The 23,502-nt window shown below is 35.5% G+C and overlaps 1 protein-coding gene across 3 annotated transcripts in view; it reads right to left on the bottom strand.

Moving 5' to 3' along the window:
• The window catches only part of LOC142358684 (UNC93-like protein MFSD11), a 102,746-nt gene that overhangs the window by 12,166 nt on the left and 67,078 nt on the right, over positions 1-23,502 (bottom strand). For 2 of the 3 annotated variants that reach the window (XM_075410195.1, XM_075410194.1), the window contains exons 9-13: positions 11,658-11,723; positions 11,349-11,471; positions 8,514-8,679; positions 864-927; positions 731-802 (exon numbers count right to left, since the gene is read on the bottom strand). In XM_075410195.1, coding sequence (XP_075266310.1) covers positions 731-802; positions 864-927; positions 8,514-8,679; positions 11,349-11,471; positions 11,658-11,723 — 491 coding nt within the window. The remainder of the gene's footprint in view (positions 1-730; positions 803-863; positions 928-8,513; positions 8,680-11,348; positions 11,472-11,657; positions 11,724-23,502) is intronic. The other variant, XM_075410196.1, reaches the window with a different exon arrangement.

The following is a 23,502-nucleotide window of genomic DNA, read 5'->3' as shown; positions in this document are numbered from 1 at the left end:
TTTTGATTCTAACAAAAAACTAGGCCCAGAATGAGCTGTAAACGGATTGGGAAAACTACTTAGAAAAAAATCCGATTCAAAAAATCGAAAAAACAGTAAAAATAAGAGTGAAATTGCCGCATGTGAGCAAAAAACCACTACCGAGAAACCGAATTTTTGTTCAAACACAGTTTTCTCACTCTACTTTAAAATTAGAGCGAAAAAAATTCACGCCGCAAAACCACTCGCTTTTTCGCTCCATTTCCTGTTTCGGCGTGACCAAAATCACCACTCCAATTTGACTTCAAAAATCATGAAAATGTGTGAACAGATCTTAAAAAAAAAAAAAGACAGCGCCCCAATACAATTCAAATTCTTTGAATTGTAAAAATAGGAGCGCTATAATAGCCGGCTGAGAAGATGAGGGCGGCTATTAAAAAAAACAGTATAATACCAATACTCCTCTTCGAGTAGTACAAAACTTGTTGAATAACAACAATACTCCTCTTCGAGTCGTAAAAAAGACACGATTACAATAATTGCTTCAAACATCGTATGAGAGAATTGATTATTTCTCTGACTAATCATGCTGAAGATTCCAGATCAAAATAGCTTTCCGTAATGTGAAGTGTGATCACTCCAAACTTGGCAAGAAAACAACGACACAGAGCTGTAGCAGCTAATGAAAACTATTATTCGTGTTTTAACCAGCAACAACCCTGTTCCCTGTCCTGAAGAACACTTCACTTACCTGCGAGAATTTGAATAATGCAAAAGCAGGCGCCGAATCCTCGGGGTAGCTCAGCACCAATATATTCATAATCTGCAACACAACATATTATGCATAAAGAGTTCATTTGTTATGTAAATTTCGAGAAAGTTACCTCTGTTTGAATGCATCCGTCTCCAAATCCTAGTAGGAAGGAGCATAAGAAGGCAATGTACTCACTAAACAGAAAAAAATAGCCAGCAATACTTTGAATTGCAAATCTTTTATATCACAATTTTGAGGCATCTATCAGCATCATATTCTCTACCTCAAGACAAAAGAAAGATAACCAGCCTCAGTAGACTGTCGGATAAAGCTCTTCAATAGACTTGCCCACAATATAATTTAGATAACATTTACAGAACTACCTGAGGGATTGCCGCAAAACATGCTAGTATATTCTAGAAGAAAACGGTCAGGCTAAATCAAAGCAAATTCATTGAGAAAAACCAGAAAATAAACCTCACAATAACTAGAAATGAACCAACCTCATTAAACTGTCGAATATAGCTGTTCAATAGACCTGCCCACTGTATAATTTAGATAAAATCTACTACTAGTTGATTGATGGGCGTAAAACGTGCCGAGAAATTTAAAATCTATATAATTTTTTGATAAAGGTCACGTGGCGTTGCTATTAACATTTTATTCCCTTCATTATATAAGAGTCCTTTACTGACCTTAAAAGGCTGAGTGACCAGAAATTACACTAATTTTAGTCTTAGAAGTTATTTAAAATGTGAGCTAAGTTAGTTATAATCAAAAGTCATCGCACGATAAGTTTAAAAACTCACTGCTAACGAGAGAAGCAATATAACATCACGTACAAAGAAGCTATTCGAGATCGGAGTGGAAAGATAATCACAATTCGTTTCCAATTCTGAAAAATTTTGCGCATGAAACACAAACCGACTTATGTCGGACAAATAGCTCCCGATGGACTGGCGAAGCAAACAATTTAGAAGTGGGCATAGGGTAGAGCCTTTTATGGTGCAAAAACTTCTGACTAGGGAGCGATTTGCCCCCGTGACCTCTTCCATGAGGGTTGCGGACATTAACAACTACGCTACATGGGCTCTGGGCCATCAGCTCTCACAATCGTCTTATTTTAGCAACGGACTTAATTTCTGAATGCTCTCAACTCAAATAACGGCTTTTAAAAAACACTGTCGACATCAGAGTCAAAATGCCGCACGTGAACAAAACCACTTACAAAGAAACGAAAATTTGTTTTACAAACGTAACCTCTTGTATTTCGGCATTAATTCCTGCTTTAGTTTATACAAGTAACACCATCTCAAATTGACTAAAATTTATTAAAAAGTAAGAACATTTTAAATAATATGGGTGGAAAAGATTCAAAAACGACGCAATAGTCCACTTCGACAAAAACGTACTTATTGAAAAACTACAATCTATGGAAACAACCGATTTTAAGTGAACAAACAAAAAGAAAACTTCAATTATCTTAAATAATACAAAACGAATCGACATATAATGCACATACTTGAAAACTTTCTCTTTTCGAGCAAATGAAAGTAATAACTCTCCACTATTTAAAAAATGAAGTCAGATACACAACTCAGTGTTAATTGTATGAACGAATGAACAAAAAGCAGATTTGATGTTATTGTGACGTCATATGGTTGCAATAAAAATCTTGACGAAATAAAAAAAATATAGGAGGACATGTCCTGAAATACAATGCAGACAATTAAATAAAATCTTAGAATTACTCCATCTGACCATCAGGTCAATTGGGCAATGCCAGGACAAGTCCTGAAATACAATGCACAGAATTAAATGAAAATCTTAAAATTACTCTATCTGACCAGCAAATCAATTGGGCAATGCCAGCCAAATGACCACAGTCTCAGCATTTGGGAAACTAAAATAAACTGCTGAAACTCTAATTTCCTGACGGCCTAATTGATCCATTAGAATTGACTGATTAGGCCACGCACAAGCCTTGAAAGGGGTTTATTGGACAATAAAGATATTTTCCAAAAACTGGAATGTGACTTTTTAAAAAACTAAAACTGCAAAAATTAATCAAAGTTTCTAAACATCCCACAATTAAAAAAATCGAAACAATTTTTTAATTGCAAAAACTTCATTTGCCCTTAAAGATCAATAAACTCAGAAAAAAAGAAATTTTCAAACCATTTGAAAAAAATTGCAAATTTTACAGATTTGGATAAAATCCTTTATATTAAAATCTTCAGAACCATTTCAATGTCTACAGAAACTATCCAGTAGCCCAATTCCAAGCCCCAAAACGTCTCATTGGCCCATAAGGATTGATAGACTCGGAAAATAACAACTTTCAGAAAATTAGAAATATTCAAACTTTATCACAAAATGAAAAAAAACTCATGATATTAAAATGATGAAAACCATTTCACTGACCACTACCAACTACGCAGAAACCTAATCCTCAACCCCATAGGACGTTGCCTGCCCTATGGAGCTGGATAAAGTAAAAAAAACTCAAAAAGGTGAAAATAGCAAACCTTAAAGAAATGTTGCTAACATTTGTTATAGTAGTATCTCCAGAACAATTTCAATGTCTTCAGAAACTTGGACGGAAGCCAATTCTAATTCTACAAACTTTCCTTCCGCGCCACTGAGGCTGGAAAAACTAGAAAAAATGACAAAATTACTAAAAACGTTAAAATTGCTGTTTATGTTAGCAGTACCAAAACACATAGTTAACAAAATGGACATAAACAGTAATTATCTCAAGCGAAAGACCTTTATCAAGTTTTAAAACGGCAATTCAGGACTGCTTAAACAAAAAACTCAAAAAATGAAGAACAAACGTGAAAAATTGCACGATTTTAGGCTCAAACCCTCCTGAAAAAGACCATTTAAACTTAAATTAAGGCCTTCCCAGAAGCTCCACCAGTTTCAGCATTTGAAGGCAAATAAAAAAGCTAAGGGCTTCTAATGAAACTTCAGACTCACTGAGCTTTACCTGTTTATTACGTTTTGAGAACTCAAAGTTATTGAAAAAGGTCTGAAATGTCTTAGAAACATAACCGACTAACGTCGCAAGAATTGCTCTTGAAAGGCTAGTAGGAGCTCGAATCAATTGCAGCCTGCTTCAGTAGGGTGGGGGATAGCCTGATTGGGACAAAGAATGTCACAAGGTAGCTTCAAATAACCTCATTAGCGGTTAATATATACCACTACTATGATTTAAAGTGAAAAAAGGCACCAATTTCGTCGCCCTTATCATTTGGATTTTAGAATTAAATTGCCGCCAATTGAGTTCAACTTCTTGAAACTCTGAATGAGAGAGAACATTAGATCACGCAGAAAGTCAAGGGCGTAAAAGTCACTCGATAAGTAAAAAAACGGTCAAGCGAAAAAAAATGCACTAAAAAAGACGCACACGATTACTATAATTGCTTCTCTTCGAGAGCATTTACAATAACTGCTTTTCTCAAAAGCAATTCTTTGAATGCAAAGAACATAAGTGACTTACGTCGGGCGAATTGATCTCAAACAATTAACGAGCGGTTGGCTTCTTCAATAGCCAGCTACGGTTTAGTGAGGCTAGCTTTAGCTTAATTGAAGGGACGTGATGTGTGAGCGCAGCGGGGGAGGGGGGTTGATGGGAACAACGGTCAAAATGCGTCAGAGGAAAAATCGGTTGAGCAAAAAATCGAATTAACATAGCTGGCAGATTGTCAGAAAATAGCCACAATAGCTTCGTATCGTAGATCTGCAGTCTCAAAACAGTAAAAAAAAAAGACAGACCAAAAAAAACTCGTCTTTTCATTGAAGGCTGATATGTTATATTTTGAAAATATGTGTAAGTTTTTGCTGCCTTTATTAGCTGCTCTCTAATAGCCTTCATTTAGAGTGACACACACCCATCTAACCTTATCTCTTTGAATTAAAATAAATAAAACTCAATTTCAAAGTGAGGAAGTCATTTTTGTGAGTGAGGCAAGTCAGGTGTGACCAAAAATTTAATCACACAAATGAACAAAACAATTCGCTCCATTAAGAGCGAAAAATGACGTCACGCACGCACTTCAGTTGAAATTGCATGAACGAATGAACAAAAACGAGATTTGAAGTGGTTGTGACGTCATATGGTCGTAACAAAAATCGTGACGACGAAATAAAAAAACATAGCAGGACAAGTCCTGACGTACAATTCAAAGAATTTTCATTGACTAAAAAAACTAGACCTAAAACGGACTATGAATGGATTGGAAAACCATTTAGAAAAAAATCCGATCCAAAAAATCGAAAAAACAGTTAAAATTTAAGTGAAACTGCCGCATGTTAACAAAAAACCGTTAACGAGAAAGCGAATTTTTCTTTACTTGGAAATTAGAATTTAAAAATTTCACGCCGCAAAAGCACTCGCTTTTTCGCTCCATTTCCGGTTTCGGCGTGACCAAAATCACTACTCCAATTTGACTTCAAAAATCATGAAAATGTGTGAACAGATCTTAAAAAAAAAACATAGCAGGACAAGTCCTGACGTACAATTCAAAGAATTTTCATTGACTAAACAAAAAAACTAGACCTAGAATGGACTATGAGTGAATTGACAAAAACCATTTTTAAAAATCAGATCAAAAAAACAAAAAAAAACAAAAATCAGTGTCAAAATGCCGCATGTGAACAAAAAACCACAATCGAGAAATGAAAATTTAATTCAAACAAAAAACTAAGCCTAGAAAGAGCTGTGAACGGATTGGGAAAATCATTTTAAAAAAAAATCTGATCCAAAAAATCGAAAAAACCTTAAAAGTCAGTGAAATTGCCGCATGTGAACAAAAAATCACTACCGAGAAACCGAATTTTTGTTCAAACACAGTTTTCTCACTCTACTTTAAATTTAGAGCGAAAAAAATTGACGCCGCAAAACTACTCGCTTTTTCGCTCCATTTCCTGTTTCGGCGTGACCAAAATCACTACTCCAATTTGACTTCAAAAATCATAAAAATGTGTGAACAGATCTTAAAAAAAACATAGCCGGAAGAATTCCGGAAACGACTCGAAGGATAAAATTACCCATACTTATGACTTAAAAAAAGAACAACTGTTGTGAACTCTGAACCTCCACAAATGCCATAAAAAATAAGGAAGAATAGAAACAGCATTCGCACACAAATTGAACAATATAATAAGTAAAAGATAAGAGCAAACTAATAAGTTTTTTTAATAGCACAAGGAAGCATAAAACCGAGTAAAGTTCCTTTGCAATTAGAGCAGTGAAAAGTTCGCAAAACAATGGGCAAGTCATAATAGGCTAGGAAACTTCTCAAATTGAAAGAGAAAAATAAGAAAAATGGTTTAAAAATTCTCAATTTTTCTACCAAACTTCCCAAGAAAAAAAGATACCAAGAGAACTTTAGTTAATTGGTAACCGAAAATATCTTAAGCAACAAGCTTCTATTCGATTCCCTTGTTAAAGCATTAAAACAAAAAATCCAATTTTTGTTAAAATTTTTGTTTAAAAATCAGCAAAACTGATCAGAATCCTCCAAATTAGCAGTAAACTCAAATTAACTACTTGAACACTTCAATTCCTATCGAAACAAGCCTAAAACTAATACAATATCATAATCAAAGTTCATAACCATCAAAAGTTGGAAAAAACTCCATTTAAAAGCCGCACGTGAAAAAAAAATTGCTCGCTTAGAGAAAATTTTTTCAGACATCAGTTTCTCGCTGTCTCAAAAACAGCTGAATGAACAAAAACCACTCCCTTTTCGCTCGACTCAGATTTTTCCAGCGCCAAAATCACTCCAAATTTTTTTCCGCGTTTCATTTCCCACTTCAAAAATCACTCCAATAAAATTGATTAAAAAAAGGTAAAGAGATTAAGAAAAGTTAGTAAAATCTGTCATTAAAAAGTGCTCTAAATACATTCCATCAAAATCTCTAGAAAAGTTCCTATCAAAAGGTAGAATACTAAAAAGTAGCAAAAAGCAGAATCAGAAGATTTCAGCAAAAATTTATAATAACAAAAATTCGCGGAAATCTTCATAAAAATTACTTCAAAAATCACTCCAATAAAATTGATTAAAAAAAGGTAAAGAGATTAAGAAAAGTTAGTAAAATCTGTCATTAAAAAGTGCTCTAAATACATTCCATCAAAATCTCTAGAAAAGTTCCTATCAAAAGGTAGAATACTAAAAAGTAGCAAAAAGCAGAATCAGAAGATTTCAGCAAAAATTTATAATCACAAAAATTCGCGGAAATCTTCATAAAAATTACTGAATTATCTTTAATAAAATGACTCAAAACTGAAATCAAAATAATCAACAAGCATCAAAAACAATTAAATTGGACTATAGGCATCCCCAAATGCTATAGAAACTTGAAGAACACAAAGAGCATATAAAAACAACTTGAAAGAGATCTTAGAAAAAAATAAGCTTTTTTGATTTCACAAGAGCACATAGAGCCAAAAAACTGTAAATGGAGCAAAAAGAATACTGAAAAACTTCCAAAACAATAGGAAAACCGAATAGGCTAAGAAACTTCTCTAAGTTTAGAAAAAAAAGCGAAAAACAGCAAAAAATTAAGAAAAATAATTAAAAATGTTTCAGTTTATTGTCATTTTTCTTAACAAAAAAATCGTTTAAAACCTAAGAAAATGTAATCACTTGGTATCTAAAGACTCAGTAACTAACATGCGTCTATTCAGAGCCCATACAAAGCGATGTAACAAGACAAAACGCAAAAAATTGGTAAAATTTGCCTAAAATTCAGCAAAATAGCTGAAAAACCAGCAAAATGGTATAAAATTCTTATTAATGACCAAAAACCTACAAACCACTACTAAAGCAACCTTAAAATTCACACAATATCATAATAAGACTTCTAAACCAAAACAAATTAACAAAAAACGGTTTTAAAAAGCCGCACGTGAACAAAAAATTTCGTTCGCTTACAGAAATTTTTCCACACCGCAATTTTTCGCTCTCTCGAAAACAGCGGAATGAACAAAAAACCACTCTCTTTTCGCTCCCCTCTTCACTTTTGTTCAGCACCCAAACCACTCTAAAATTTTTCACGCGTTTCATTTCCTGCTTCAAAATTCCCTCCAACTAAAGTGATTAAAAAAAAGGACTTCTCCAATACTCCTCTTCGAGTCGTAAAAAGACAGCGCCCCAAAACAATTCAAATTTTTTGAGTTGTAAAAAAATCAAGAGAAGGCCAATAATAGCCCCAGCTATCGCTGCGCAGCTATTAAAAAAGACCACAGGTCCAATATAAATGCTACAAACTTCGTTTTAGAGCAATTAAAAACCAAGAGAAGGCCAATAATAGCCTCAACTATCGCTTTGCGGCTATTAAAAAGACCACAGTTCTAATAATTGCTGAAAAAAATCGTTTGAGAACAATTTAAAACCTGGAACTTTGCCCAAAACTTATAGTAATTACCAATATCATCACAGCGTTACAAAAATCTCCTTTCTATTTATTTTACAGTATATTGAAACTTTCAAGGAAAAAATTGTCTGATCATGTTCCAAAATTAGCCAAAAAGCCTTTAATTGATTTATTTTGCTCGAAAAAATTTATTTATGCAATGAAAACTTCGACAACATAAGAATAAGGTAGTCTGATCTTTGCATATCACCTGAAATCTCAATCGGAATGCTGCTAAAAAAAATTGAAGGAACTTAAAAGTGAGATGCTCTTAGAAAACTGTCTTTTTATACTCTATGCGTTGCCGGAAAATACTTGCTCCTGAAACCGCATAACTCATGAATAGTTTGTTCACTTTGGGTTAATGTATCCCGTGGCATAAGTTGTGGCATTGGGTGCATCTGTAGGCAGATTGATAAATATGAGGAACATTGAGACAATATGAACGAGAGATCCAACCAGCACCACTGTCACTCCCCTCAACTTCAACACTTTTCTGCTCAGGCCTCCAAACAAGCAAGCTGCAAAACAGAATCCCAAATTATCACCCAAATTATCAACAGAATCCCAGAATCACAAAGTTAAACTATCTCTTTCATCTTTCGCGGTGTTATAAGGCCATTAACTTAACCAAAAAAATTTGTGGTAAATCGCTTATGCAAAAATTAATGCAATGAATTAATGACTGCTTAGGAAATGAATTTGAACTCATACAACTGAAACAATGTGCCTCAAGCCAAACGTAAAATTAACGATAACCTTGTGAGAAAAACGCAACATAGATAGCAAGTAGCAAAGTCGAGCACCTATATACGTAAATCGAACAAAAATAAAAAAAAAGGTGAAAGAGTGCCAGAAAAGAGCCGCAATACCTTCGTAGAACTGCAGTTTCAAAAAGAGTAAAAGAAACAGACCGAAACAGAAACAGGCCTGAAAAGAATGCTTAGATGTTATATTTTGATTAGGAATCTGTTTAACCTATTGCTGCTTCCCTTAGCTGTCCTCAAATTCTCTTCAAATGAGTGAAATGCACTTCCTTGACCTTATCTCTTTGAAGTAAAGAAAAGCCAGTTTAGTAAAGAAAAGTCAGTTTCAGTTTACTAAAGGAAAGAAAAGTCATTTTCAGAATGAGAAGTCGTGTTTGATAGTGAGGTAATTCAGGTGTGACCAAAAACTAAATCACGCCAATGAACGAAACCTTCTCTCCACTAAGAGTAAGAAATAAGGTCACGCACACAATTCAGTTGAAATTGCATGAACGAACGAACAAAAATCAGATTTACAGTGATTGTGACGCCATATGGTCGTAATAAAAATCCTGTTGACAAAAAAGATAGTCGGAAGAACTCCAGAAGCAAATCGAAGCAAAAATGTCACAAGCAAAACCGTAAGAACAGTCAAAACTATTACCCCCTGTCCTAAAACATTTACTTTTTGCCTCACAAAAATTCCACATTATTAAAAACATTTGATTAAGTTGAAAAACTGCCACAACTGGTATGCTCAAATACCGAGAATCCTAAAAAGTGAGAAGGCCAACAATTGCCATGAGATAACGTCTGAAAAAAATGAAAATGCGCAGTCAACATTGCGACCTTAAAAGACATTGTGAAACCATATAGCAGATATTATTCTTAGAACAAAAACAGAACTTTTCAAAAAAAGAATACTATAATTCAGGACCCAACAAAAACAAATCTTTTTGTTCTGGAGCCACTGCAATTCAAAATGACAAAAATATGATATACTTCTCTCTTTTTGGATATATCATAGATAAAATGAAGTCAAACAATACCAAAAACAAAACTAATAAAAAAAGACCAAAGAAACAGAAAAATGTTTAAAAGCAAAAAATCGTAAAAACCAAAACCGATTCACATAAATTCTCGCAAAAACTAAAAGTCGGTCAACATTTTTAAACAGAACTACAGCAAAATCTCAGTTCTGCATTATATCAAATGAAATCAATTGCCAACAAAAAGATTCTAAGAAAAAGGATAAACACATTAAATTTTTATAACAAATTAATATAAAAGCAACCAATAAAATCAGAGCTAATAAAACAACGATCGGTTTTAGGAGAATACTAGAGCAATACATGCTAGAATGTGGAAAATGCGGACACATTGTAAAAAAAACAATAAGACTACTTATTGACATTTGAAAAAAAAATCAAAGTGAAAAATTGAAATAACAAAACAAACACCTTTAATTATTAAGCAATCGATCTCGAGAAAAACTCAATGGCCATCCTCCTGTATATATAGAAAACATTAGAAAACATTTCAAAGATTCGAAACTTTGAAATATTTTACAGAAAATAGTCCGAAAATTTAGGAAACAGTAGTAAAGAAGAACATTTTTACTGAATATTAAAGACTTAAAACGCAAGTCTTAAAGACTTAACATTCATAAAACGTAAGTGAAATTCAAGTCAAAGCAGAAAAAGAAGATTTCTAGTAATTAAAACAAAAAATAAGCAAAAACCAATTGGAAAAAAATTGCCGAAATCGGAGTAGCATGTATAAATTTAAGACAAAATCACCTCACGTTATAGCGAGTCATTCAATGCATAAATTATGAAAGGGAAGATGCACAGCTTTTTCAATAAAGAGTCCACTTAAAGGACAAAGTGAAGAAGTTAAGGAGAAAAAGCCAAAAACTAACTAAAAATTGAAAGGTGCCCATTTTGAACTTGAAACGCATTATAAGGCTCTCATACAAATTTTGGTATCAAAGAAGCTTACAAATTAATACAGCATCGAATAAAATATAATTCCACTGAAAAATCAAATAACAAGCAAAAACACTGGGTCAATTGGACAAAAAATGTTTAAAAAATGGTTACATATGCACCATTCTGCAAAAAAAGTTTTCAAAGTCGAAAAGTCATTCAGCGAACGCAGCGCATCATGATAAAAACTTGTAAAACAACCGATATGGCCAATAATTACCTCAACTATCGCTTTTCGGCTATGAATAAAAGACTACTTTTGACAGTGTAAATAGCGAAGTGCCAAAAGTTCAATTTAGTGCATAAAAAATAGAACATTAAAACTCTAATTACTGACATGAAACGCTTTACTTTTGGTGGGCTATAGATCGGAGGCTTAAATCTATTATGGAGTAGCCATATATCAATGCCGTTATATAGGGCCACATTTTCACGTGTACTGCAAATTTTACGCACCTAGAACCTGTCCAACTCCAACAGTGACGGTCGAAAGTCCAACGTAGGAGTTGGAATGAGCCCAATAAGCTGTGTTGCCCAAACAAGTGCTGTACACACCTGTGTTGAAACTCGTTACCAAACCTTAAAAATGCCTGATGTTTAAAGCATATAAATTTTTTTGCCTTTTTGTCAAATTGAAATCTAATAAAACTAAGAAGGCTTTTGGAAATTTGTTTCCTAATATTTTTTTGTGAAGTCAAAAGGATGTTTTCGAGCAGAGAGCAATAGATGTCAGTGAATTATCATCAAACAAAGTTTACGACTTGCCTGAGTAAAAGAAGGTCCAGAACAACAGCAGCATTTTTTTCTGACTGAAGAGGTGCATCGATTTCACTGAAACGGAAAAAAGTTAGCAAAGGTACTAGAAAAATCAGAAAACTCCATTTAGCAATTATTTAGATACGCATGTCCTCTGTAAGTATATAACATCACTTTTTGACAATAAACCTCAATGTATCTTACAGTAATCTTTTAATAATCATTAAAAAAACGATTAACGTCGAGCTGACTGCTCTCAAACGACTGGGGGCGGTTTGAGTCAGCGGGTAAGGCTGTAAGAGAACCTCCGAGCGTTAGCTGTTTATCCCGTTTTTATGTACGAAAATCAAATGCTCAGAAAAAAACAATTAGACGAAAAGCTGGTGCTAAGAAAACACCAGCAGGACTAACATAACTGCTACAAACTTCACTTGAGAGCAAATTGAAAAATTCAGTGAGGTTTTATATATTCAATTCAATGTAGATTTTGCTTCCAATTCGATTCAAATATAGATTTCTCATTTAGCATTAGTAGTACACGGTTATTGAGTGCGAATTCAGATTTTCATTTGGCCTAAATTGTATTGTGTAGGCAATTAAACATAAACCGACAAACGTCGAAAACATTGCTCCCGGACGACAGGTGGGTAGTTCAATTCAGAGGGGGCTGTAGCAATGAAAAATTTTCGTTAATTGGTGCAAAAAAGAATTATTGACTTCCTTGACTGAAGCACTTACCACTTGACTATTAGGCCTACTTATCTATGGTATAGAAGGAATAGCTTTTGATGAAGCAAAACAGACTTTATGTCTCAATAAGGGCAATTTAGGTCAAGCAAAAAGTTAAAGTCAAGCGGGGAAAAAGTCACTCAAGAAGTGAACATACCCGGAAGATTGCCAGAAAATAGCTGTCGTTGATTCCCATAACCACTACTGGGATCGAAACAATGAGAAAAAACAATAAAAAAATGATTTTTGTAGAAAAACAATTTTAAAGTGCGAACTATTTTGATATTACTTTGTAGTTGATCATACTCCTGTTTAATAGTGACACAATACAGGAGCTAGTTTCAATACAAAACATACCCGGCAGATTGCCGGAAAATAGCCGCCGTTGATTCCAATAAGCATGACTGGGATTGAAATAACAGAAGATATTGAAAAAAAAGATTTTCGTACAAAAACATTTTTTTAAGTCCGATTTATTTTGATGGCATTTCGTAGTTGAACATACTTCTGTTTCTTAGAGAGAGGCTACAGGGGCTACTATCAATAACAATCAGCATTAGAGAGAGGTAACTAATACTTATAGGACCGACGTTCAAATAGCGGGCATCTAAAATTGGGCTCTATGGGTTTATCCCGTTTCTATTTCTGACTTCAATTTTTTATACTGACTGTTCATTTTGAATTGCTTTGCTGAGCCACTGATGTTCAAAATCACTTTTAGCAGAATGAGAGAAGAGAGAAACTAGCCTAGAGAAGTCAAAAAGATTTCACGCAAAATGTTGAAAAGGCGGCAAAATGAGGTAAAGCGAAACATTTTTCTATTCGACGAAGTAAAAAAAAAAATAGGAGCGCTATAATAGCCGGCTGAGAAGATGAGGGCGGCTATTAAACATAACCGACCGGCCAGCGGTTGGCTTCGTCAGTAGCTAGGCACGGTTTAGTGAGGCTAACTTTAGCCTAATTGACAGCGCTTAAGTGAGAGCAGCGGGGGGATGTGTGCACCCGGGAGAGGGGGGACTGATAGGGTGGCAACAGTGGGTTGAGGGGCAACAGTGGGGGAGTCGATCTCTTAGAATCTCCAATCGCACCATAAGTATAACTCTCCAAAACAGATTCTGTGAATAGTATACTTGAGCTGAAAGGCTCTAAGAGCACTTAATGACAACTGTTTATCCTGTTTTGCGGACGAAAATCAAATGTGTCAGACGAAAAATTGGTCAAGCGAAAAATCGCATAAAAGACCGACAGGACTAATATAACTGATGCAAACTTCGTTTGAGAGCAATTAATAAGCATTAGAGATGGTATCCAAGACTTATAAGAACCTAAAAAAGGAACAAAATCTAAAAACCACTAAAATTTTATGACAACAAATAGCAACAAATAGAGATGGTAACTAAGGTAACTAAAAAGAAAGTTCGAGCAACGGGCATCTAAAATAAGGCTTCATTGGTTTATCCCGTTTCTATTCTGGTTTTAATTTTTGATACTAACTCTGTTCATTTTGAATTGCTTTGCTGAAGAAATGCTGTCTAGAAACACTTTTAGCAAAATAAGAAGACTGAAACTAGAATAGAGAAGTCAAAAAGATTTCACGCAAAATGTTGAACAAGCTGTGAACTGAGGTAAAGCGAAAAATTTTTATTCGACGAAGTAGAAAATTATAGCAGGACAAGTCCTGACGTACAACTCAAAGAATTCTCATTGACTAAACAGAAACTAGAACTAGAAAGGACTATGAGTGAATTGGGAAAACCATTTCCAAAAAGAGATCAAAAAAAATAAACTGAAAATCAATGACAAAATGCCACATGTACACAAAAAAAAACTAGCGAGAAAGAGAAATTTGGTTCAAACAAAAAACTAGACCTGAATGGACTATGAATGGATTGGAAAAACCATTTAGAAGAAATCAAATCCAAAAAATCGAAACAAAACAGTAAAAACCAAAGTAAAATTGCCGCGAGTGAACAAGAAAAACACTACCGAGAAAGCGAATTTTTGTTCAAACACCGTTCTCTCACACTACTTTAAAATTAGAGCAGAAAAATTTCACACCGTTAAATCACTCACTTTTCGCTCCACTTCCTGTTTCGGCGTCGTGACCAAAATAACTACAATTTGACTTCAATCATGAAAATGTGTGAAGAGATCTTAAAAAAGACAGCGCCCCAATACAATTCAAATTCTTTGAATTGTAAAAAATAGGAGCGCTATAATAGCCAGCTGAGAAGCTGAGGCGGCTATTGAAAAACAATGAAGTTCTAGATGGAACGGTTAAGCAACAATTTTGTATTAAAAAGACTGTACAACAAGTTTACATAATTAGCCGTAAATTAGCTATCAAAAATTAGATCACGCTTCAATCCCGAACGAGCGAGAGCAAACTATATCAAGCTAGAATCAAGAACTCATGAGCGCAAAACTCTGATGGATATTGATCTCTGACAAAAAGTACCAGTCAGAATCACCAAAAAAGACTCAAGATTAAAAACATAACTGGAAGAAACCCGATTGGGATTAAAAGAACAGAAAATGAAAAAAAATACAAACATTTTAGAAACTTAACTATTTTGATGTTATTTTAAAGCTGACCAAGCTTCTGTTTCTCAATGAGGATACAATTTTTATTACCAATTAGCTAGTAAAGATGGCAAAGACATGGTAACTAATACTAATAAAATCAAAGGTCAAGTTGCAGTTATCTAAAATTGGGCTTCTTGGGTTGATCCCATTTCTAATTTTGATTTAGTTTTTTGATACCAACTCTGTTTATTTTTTTTTGCTGAGCAACTGATGCTTTAACAAACATTACGTAGAAAGGGAGAAAAAAGTTTTGAAAGTAAGTTTCCTCAAAGAAAAAAACATCTGTATAATAAAAACACTAACAACAGCAAACAATAAAACTTATTAAGTTTGGTATTAATCAAAACAATTAGAATCTAAGTCCTCAAAATACAAAAAATAATTGACAACTGACGCCGCTCAATTAAAAAATACGCCGCACTAGAAGGGCAATAAGAACTAATTATTGAGACTAAGCAACAAAACCTCAAGAACAAACAAAAACGGGCAGAAATCTACCAATCTGTTCTTGAAAAAAATAGTGCCGAAAAATGAAAAACCCACTGGTAGGAAGTAAACCATAGTTTCAAAGTTATCAAGTCAAAAGCTATGAATTGGAACATTAGACAAGGTTAATTTTAGCCCCTGGTGACAAAAGAGACCTGCCGTTAATGAGACTCGTCGATAAGATAACAAAATGAATAAGGCATATGTGCTTCAAACATTTGCTAACTTCGAACATTTGCTAACATTTTTCAAATCTATGTGTTATAGTCAAAGAAACACGTAGCTATGAATTGACGTGATTAAATTGACGCACTTATGTCTCATTAGCAACCCAAGAGACCTACTATTAACCGGACCTATGAAAATGCAGAAAAAAAAACAAAATACGGGCGAATATTGGAAAAAATTACAACATTTTATGACAACTATTGTTTTCTAAGTCATCATCAGCATTAGCTTTCGGTTCAGAGACTCAAACAAGTGGATATAGGCGCAATTAGACTACGTGTTAAACATTTTAACAGCACTCAGAGAAAAAATACAATACAAGTCAAATTTCCAGATGTAAAAAATCACACTCAAAAACCAAATTTTTGTTCAAACAACAAATTCTCGCTCCACTTTAAAGACAGATTTTAAAAATTTACGCTACAAACCTAATCCTAATAGTTAATTCACTCCGTTTTCTACTCCAGCAATGACTGAAATCGCCACTCAAATTTGACTTCTCATTGACAATAAAAACCGAAAAAAAAGTAAGAACAGATCTTAGAAAAACAGCGCACCAATACAATACAAATCTTGGGTTTGTAAAAACAGGAACGATATAAAAACCAGTTTAAATCAGGGTGGCTAAATTTTTTAAAAAAACATAACCCCAAGCCTGGGCAATACCCCTATAGACTGATAAAGGTCAATTGAAGACTCGTTTTCGATATGAAACACTGCAATAAAAAACATTTCCGCCTGATTGCGCGGAAAATAGCCGACGTTGACGCGATGATGCACATCAGGAATGAAAAAGAAAAAAAGGAAGACAAATTGACTGCATTTTTCCCCTCTTTTTCATTGTCAAAAAGTGTTCTAATTTGGCGCGCAGTATTAGTTAGAATCTAAAACCATACTTAATTCAGCTTCAAACTGAAAGCTAATAAGCGTAATACCGATATCAGCTAGCAAACACTCTAATGAACTTTGATAAACTAATTCTTAAGGACTTAATGACCGGGCTTTATCGGTTCCTCCCGTCTCTTTTGATTTTGATCTTTTGACTTTGACCGTATTAAAAATATTGCGTAATTCAATTCATGAAAGAATTTAAAATCCGTTCAGTTGAAACAGTGAGTGAAGTAAGGCAGAAAAGAAACGTGAAATTCGCGACTTATTTAAAACGAAAATCGTGATCAAAAAGTAAAGCGAATTAAAAGTGTTGACGTACAATTCATGGAATTTTCATTGACCACAGAAAAAATTAGACCTAGAACGGACTATGAGTGAATTGGGAATACCATTTCTAAAAAATCATATCGAAAAAAAACAGAAATACAATGTCAAAAAGCCGCATGTGAACAAAAAAATCAAAAGCGATAAATTGAAATTTGGTTCAAACAAAAAACGGCCTAGAATGAACGATGAATGGATTGGAAAAACCAATTAGAAAAAAAATCCAATCCAAAAACATCGATTAAAAACAGTAATAACCAAAGTGATCTTGCCACATGTGAACAAAAAAAAACAATACCGAGAAAGCGAATTTTTGTTCAAACGCCGTTTTCTCACACTACTTTAAAATTAGAGCAAAAAAAGTTACGCCGTTAAATCACTCGCTCTTCGCTCCACTTCCTGTTTCAGCGTAACTAAAATCATTACTCCAATTTGACTTCACAAATCATGAAAATGTGTGAACAGATCTAAACTGGATCACCCCACTACAATTCAAATTCTTTGAATTGTAAAAAAAGACAGCTCCCCAATACAATTCAAGTTCTTTGAATTGTAAAAAATGAGAGCACCTAAATAATAGCCGTTTGAGAGACTGACGGCGGCTATTAATCAAAATCTTCAAAAGGAACCTTTTCACATTGCGTTCAGGCTTTTTCAAACTACTAAAGCTTCAAACTCACTCAGCACTTGAAAGACTACTTAAGCCATCTTAAGTACACCTGTAAGTTCGTCTCACAAAAAAACATCCTGAAGATTACCGTAAAATATGCGATAGACCTCATAGCTTCATTGGAATTAAAAATTAAAAAAAATAAACCTGGATAAATTGAACAGTGCGATTCTGAACGCTTCAAGGATTTGGATTCGGAGTGTAATAGCTGAAGATTCTGAGTGTGAAGTTTAATAGCTGACACAGTGGAAAAATTCTACAAGTGCTATATTAAATTCAAATGTTCCAGAATAGAAGTTCGAAGCTCCTGGTCCTGAAAGTTAAAGCACTGAAGTTGTCCGCACAGTTTAGATGCACTCTTTTGATCTTCAATTAGAAACTCTTTTTAGATCTTTAAGTTCAATAAAGGAGAGCTGTTGTCACCTATTAAGCCAAGTCGGAACTTTATAACACTATGGTCCTATAAATTATCAGAGCAGCAAACGACGTTACGGACAAATGCATCCAGGAAACTCCTATGCAAACATCCGGCACCTAAAGCCTGCATTGTCCTTAGAGATAAATAATTTTGTTATTCTGCTAGCCGTTGGTTGGTAAAGACCATTACCCTTTATTCTGGACAACTGTTCTTTCTTTTGCTAAGTTCATTTAGACTACTGTAATAGTTTACACTAGATCAACCGCAAACAACAGTGAACCTGTAATGAGCTCCAACACACTAGAGCCACTAATAGACAACCCCAACTTAACAGAGCAATCAATGGCCCCAATATCAAACACTAAATCTCAGGAAGAGGCGATTAGAAACGTCAAAACTAATGATTGCAAACGACATAAAGCTTCATATTGACTACATGCTTTCCGAAATTGAAGCTTCAGACTATCTGGAAAGTGTGAACAAAACAGAAAAAATAAGAGCATCGCACGGAGACTTGAGCCCATAATTCTGGAATTGCTCAATTTGGTTCAACCTCAAGAACAAAATAAGATGTTCAGACACTTCAGTCGGCTAAAAATAGACATAAGACTTTCACGCTGTTCAGAAAACACGTTAAAGAGGTAAACACGAGATAACAAGAAACGACTGTTTCAGAACCAGATCTCATAAAAAGCATCATCCATGACAAAAAATTCCACAACAGCAACAGCCTCGCCTCAATTTTGGTTTCGACGACTCTGTTAAGGAACAAACTCAATCGTTTAATTCCTCTTAAGCACCCGCTGGAAGGTCCTTTGCTGTTAGTTCGAGTTTTACTGCACCATGTGGTTCAACTCATAATGCCCATTCAGCGTCTTCATCTTTTTGAGATCGTCAACTGCTCCCTGCACATCTCATCTTCCGTGAGTGTTCCAGTCGGATATCCGTCAACAAATACCACATTTCTCAGTCAAAACCACCTTAATCCATCAAATTCACCAGATTTCAGTAGTTTCTCGCAAAATTTTGTTTCACAAATGCCACAAAATCCTGGACTATCAGTATCGATATCCACTTCTTTCCAGAAATCTGTACCAAAAATGCATATTTCAATGGTGATCCTTTGAGTTGGATGAAATGGTTCAGCACAATTCAAGCGACTACTGACCGAGCTCCAATGACACCAACCGAAAAAATGATTCATTTACAATCAGTATTAACCGGCGAAGCAAAGGCCCTTGTAGACGGTTATGGTTGCAACGGTTACCTAAACGTTTTAGCAATAAATCGCCTCCAAGAACATTTTTGTAACCCAAAACGTAAACGAATTCCTCGAAAAACTCTCAAGTTTGAAAGCCCCAAAACTTGATCATCCAGAAAGCTACACCCAGTTCTCTTCTTTCCTTTTAACAATGGTGAAAACCTTCTCCCAATTAGGTTTCATTCGCGATCTACACTCACCATCGAAACTAAATGTTGCACTCGCAAAGCTACCCAAACCTGTACGGCTCGAGTGGAACATATTTGTTATGGAGAAAAACTATCAACAACCGTCTCCCCAAACACTATCTGAGGGGCTTCTCAACCTCTCTAAAGCATGTAATGATTTGAGCTCTATCAATCAAATTACGCAAAACAACTTCAAAACACCTGGAAAACCAACTTTTCCTAGCAGATATAATAACGCTACCAATGACAAGAAAAATAATTCCCAGAGGCAATTCAGATACAGCGCAAGTGATTACTCGCTGTTCGAGAACGAACTAACAGCAATCAAGCCACGCCCCAGCAATTAAAATTGTTAAGGATTGTAAATGCACGAATTTCCAGTCTCTTCCACCGGGCATTCGAAGAGACCCCATATGAAAACTTAGGTTGAGTTTCAACTGTTTTCGAAGTCACCACGTCAACAACTGCGCCTCAAAAAACGTCTGTCGTAGTAACAATTGTGAAAAAAGCGCAAAAATCTGCTCCATGATAGTTTCAACATAAAACCCGGCTCTAAGAAAAACAATGTTAAAGCAGTCCATTTAAAAGGAACATGTCGATTTGCCGTAGTTACTGTGCAACTGAAAGACGGTGAGAATACCTTAAATATGCTGTTCAGACAATGGTAGTTGTCAGAACTTATTGCTTAGGTCAGCAGCCTCAGAGCATTGAAAAAGCGCCAATCAGTGCATAACACATGACAAAAGAAATTGACAGCGATCCACTTAATGTTTTATTCGGCAATTAGCTCTGACAACTATCTCACCATCCAGCAACCAACGAGAACAAGCCCGGTAAAGTGCGGCGTGTAGCCACTACGTGAAGTGTTTTTCGAGGTCAGTCCTTACTAAAAGGACTAGATCTGCTTAGTAGCCTCACCGCCGTTTTTCTGCAATTCAGAGAGGACAACATTGCATTATCCGCGGACTTTGAACATTTGTTCATGAAGGTCAAAGTAACTGCTGAAGATCGAAAATTTCTGCGTTTTCTCTGGATTAATGATAGTCGCGTCGATACAAATGAGTACACCAGCCATATTATTGGCCCTACGGACTCGCCTTGTATTGAACCAAATGCACTGAAAATAACAATTCGTGACAAATGTGTACCTTTTCCAGATGTCATCAAATATATTGAACGCCACGTCAACATGGACGACCTCTATGTTGCTACTGACTCAGTAGAAAAGGCACAAAGGATACTAAGTGAAATGAGACCAACCTTATCACGAGGTTTCAACCTTACCAAATGGAATTCCAACAGTTGAGTTCCTTGAATCTGTAGAGCCTGGCATAAGATTGGAAACATCAAAAGTTCAGCCTCAAAATCAGAAGGTACTTGGTTTACCATGGAATCCAATCACTGATTGCTACCTGATCAAAATCAAGCTGCTCCGAAAAATCAGATTAAATGAGGACATAACTCAGAGAAGCTATTGAGATCTGTAGCGTCCGTATTTGATGAACTTGGTTTTATTGCTCCTTTAACTATTCGACTGAGGAAAATTTTACAGGCTGCTTGGAGTCAAGGACCGAAATGGGATAAGCCACTTGTTCAAAATTTTCCAGATTTTTTCAGTTTAACGGAAGAAATCTCAAACCAATCCGGTCAGTTCAACGTCATACGTTCCCGAGTTTGCTCTGTCAGCCGTCTGTTATATCAGGGTTGAGTACTCCGATCAGTCCCCCCCGCTGAAAAAGATGACTATTCCAAATTTAGAGATGCAAGCAGCTGTGTACGGTACACAACTTGCGCAATTTGTTAAGGAAGAACAAGATAAAGATTTCTCCGATAGCATATAATGGTCTGACGGCACAACTGTTCTCTACCGGTTGCAAAATGCGACATAGAATTTTCATTACTAATCGCTAGGCTAAAAGTTTGGATGTCTCATCAGCTTTTGATTGGAGATACATTTCATCGGCAGCTAAACCAGCAGATGATGGAAATCGAGGTTATAGTTTTTACCAAATGGCATCTGAATCTCCCAGGATTTCAGGACCGTCCGTTTTGAGTAAACATAGACCACACTGGCCCAAACAAGAGATTCTGCAATCGCAGTATGTGAAGATAGAATCTTTCCCTTCCTCAGTACCTGTAACAGAAACTTGTCGATTTGCAGAGATTCAGCAGTTGGAACAGACTAATACGGGTAATCGCCTATTGTTTCTTCTTTGCCGATAAGTCCGTGAAGCGTGAAGAAATTCAGTCAGGCCAACGCACTGAAGCGTATCTGCATATCATTCAAACAACCCAAAACAAGATTTCTAATCCGAATTCTTTGCTTTTAAAAAACTAATGATATAGCGAACTCTTGCAGGCTAAAGCCTCTATCCCCAATCATAGACAAAAACAACCAACTTAGAGCGAGAGGCCGTTTGTCAATAACAAGCCTTTTGATGACTTCTCGTTACCCGCTGATACTTGACGGCAATAACACTGCCACCGGATTGATGATACAGCATACACAATTACTTAACTGTCACTGTGGTCGCAAGCAAACTTGCTGGATACTTCGGCGTCGAGCGGAAGTGAAACAAACCATTATACACTGTCTTTCATGTCGCCGAATGATCCAAGATGTTAAAATTCATAAAATGGTAGATTTACCGCAGGAAAGGTTGCGCAAAAAAAATCAATTTGTTTTCGAAATGATCAATTCGAGGTTTCAGACGACTTTAGCATCGACTCAACAATTAATTGCATGAGACGTTTTGTCAGTCGGTGAGGAAAATCTAACAGCCTCCTGTCTAGCATTGCGTCCTAAAAGCGTCGAAATCTTTTAAGGCGAAACTGCACCTTATGAAAGTCAGAATTGTATGGAAGTTTAACTCTACAGCGGCTCCGCATTTCGGCTCAAATTGGGAGTGATTAGTGCAGATTTTTAAACTGTCTGTCTCCATAAGTTCATCGAGTCAAGAACGCTTATCGATGAAATCTTATGTACAGTTACGTGTGAGATAGAAGCAAATATGAACTCTAGGCCCCTAACAAACGTTCCAAGTGATAGAACTGATCCTCTACCTCCTACGCCAAACCCCTTCTAGGTAGGTCTTCGTCCAATCTGCCTCCTGTTGTTCTTATTGGAGACGAAAAGAACATTTCGAAAGCTGGAATCGATTTCTGCTAGAGTACCTCCCAGGCCAACAAATTCTTTCCAAATGGAACAAAATTTCAAAGAATCTGAAGGTCGACGACTTAGTATGGATCCTTGAGGACATCACATCCCCAGGCCTTTCGCCTGTTGCCAGAGCAACGCAAGTTTTCCCCGGAGATGATGGGATCATTCATCAGCCAAACTGAAAACTCCGAGCGGTGAACGCATTAGGCCCGTCATAAAGTCGAGTAAATTATTTCCCATAAAATCGATATACAAAATAGGCCAAATTTCCCCCCTTTTTTAGTGTCAAAAACTGTTCTAATTTGGCGTGCAATTTCAGTTAAATTCTATAACTATACATAATTCACTTTCTAAACTGCAGGCTGTTAAGCTGCTAATGCCAGCTATCAATCACCCTAATGAACGTTCATAACCAAATGCTCTATGACTTAATGGCCGGGATTTATTGGTTTATCCCGTTTCTTTCCATTCTGCTCTATTGAAATCGAACAAACTCACCACATTGCGTAATTCAATGAGTGAAAGAAATTAAAATCCATTCCGTTGAATCAGTGAGTGAAGAAAATCAGAAGCCAAGCGTAACATATGTAAAGCGAAAAACGTGATCAAAAGCTAAAGCGAAGTAAAAAAACATAGCAGGACGAGTACTGACGTACAATTCAAACAATTTGCACTGACTAAACAAAAACTAGACCTAGAACGGACCATTAGTGAATTGGGAAAAGAAATTTCCGAAAAATTCTAATCAAAATTTAAAAAACTGAAAACCAATGTCAAAATGCCGCATGTGAACAAAAAATTTGGTTCAAACAAAAACTATGACTAGAGAATGAATTATGAATGGATTGATAAAACCAATTAGAAAAAAAATCTGATCCAAACAAAAACAAAAAATCAAAGTGAAATTGCTGCA

This window comes from Convolutriloba macropyga, chromosome 2 (genome assembly GCF_964194025.1).
Source record: "Convolutriloba macropyga chromosome 2, txConMacr16.3, whole genome shotgun sequence".
Taxonomy (NCBI): domain Eukaryota; kingdom Metazoa; phylum Xenacoelomorpha; order Acoela; family Convolutidae; genus Convolutriloba; species Convolutriloba macropyga.
The sequence above is the reverse complement of the archived record's forward strand: the minus strand, read 5'-3'. Positions and strand labels throughout refer to the sequence as shown.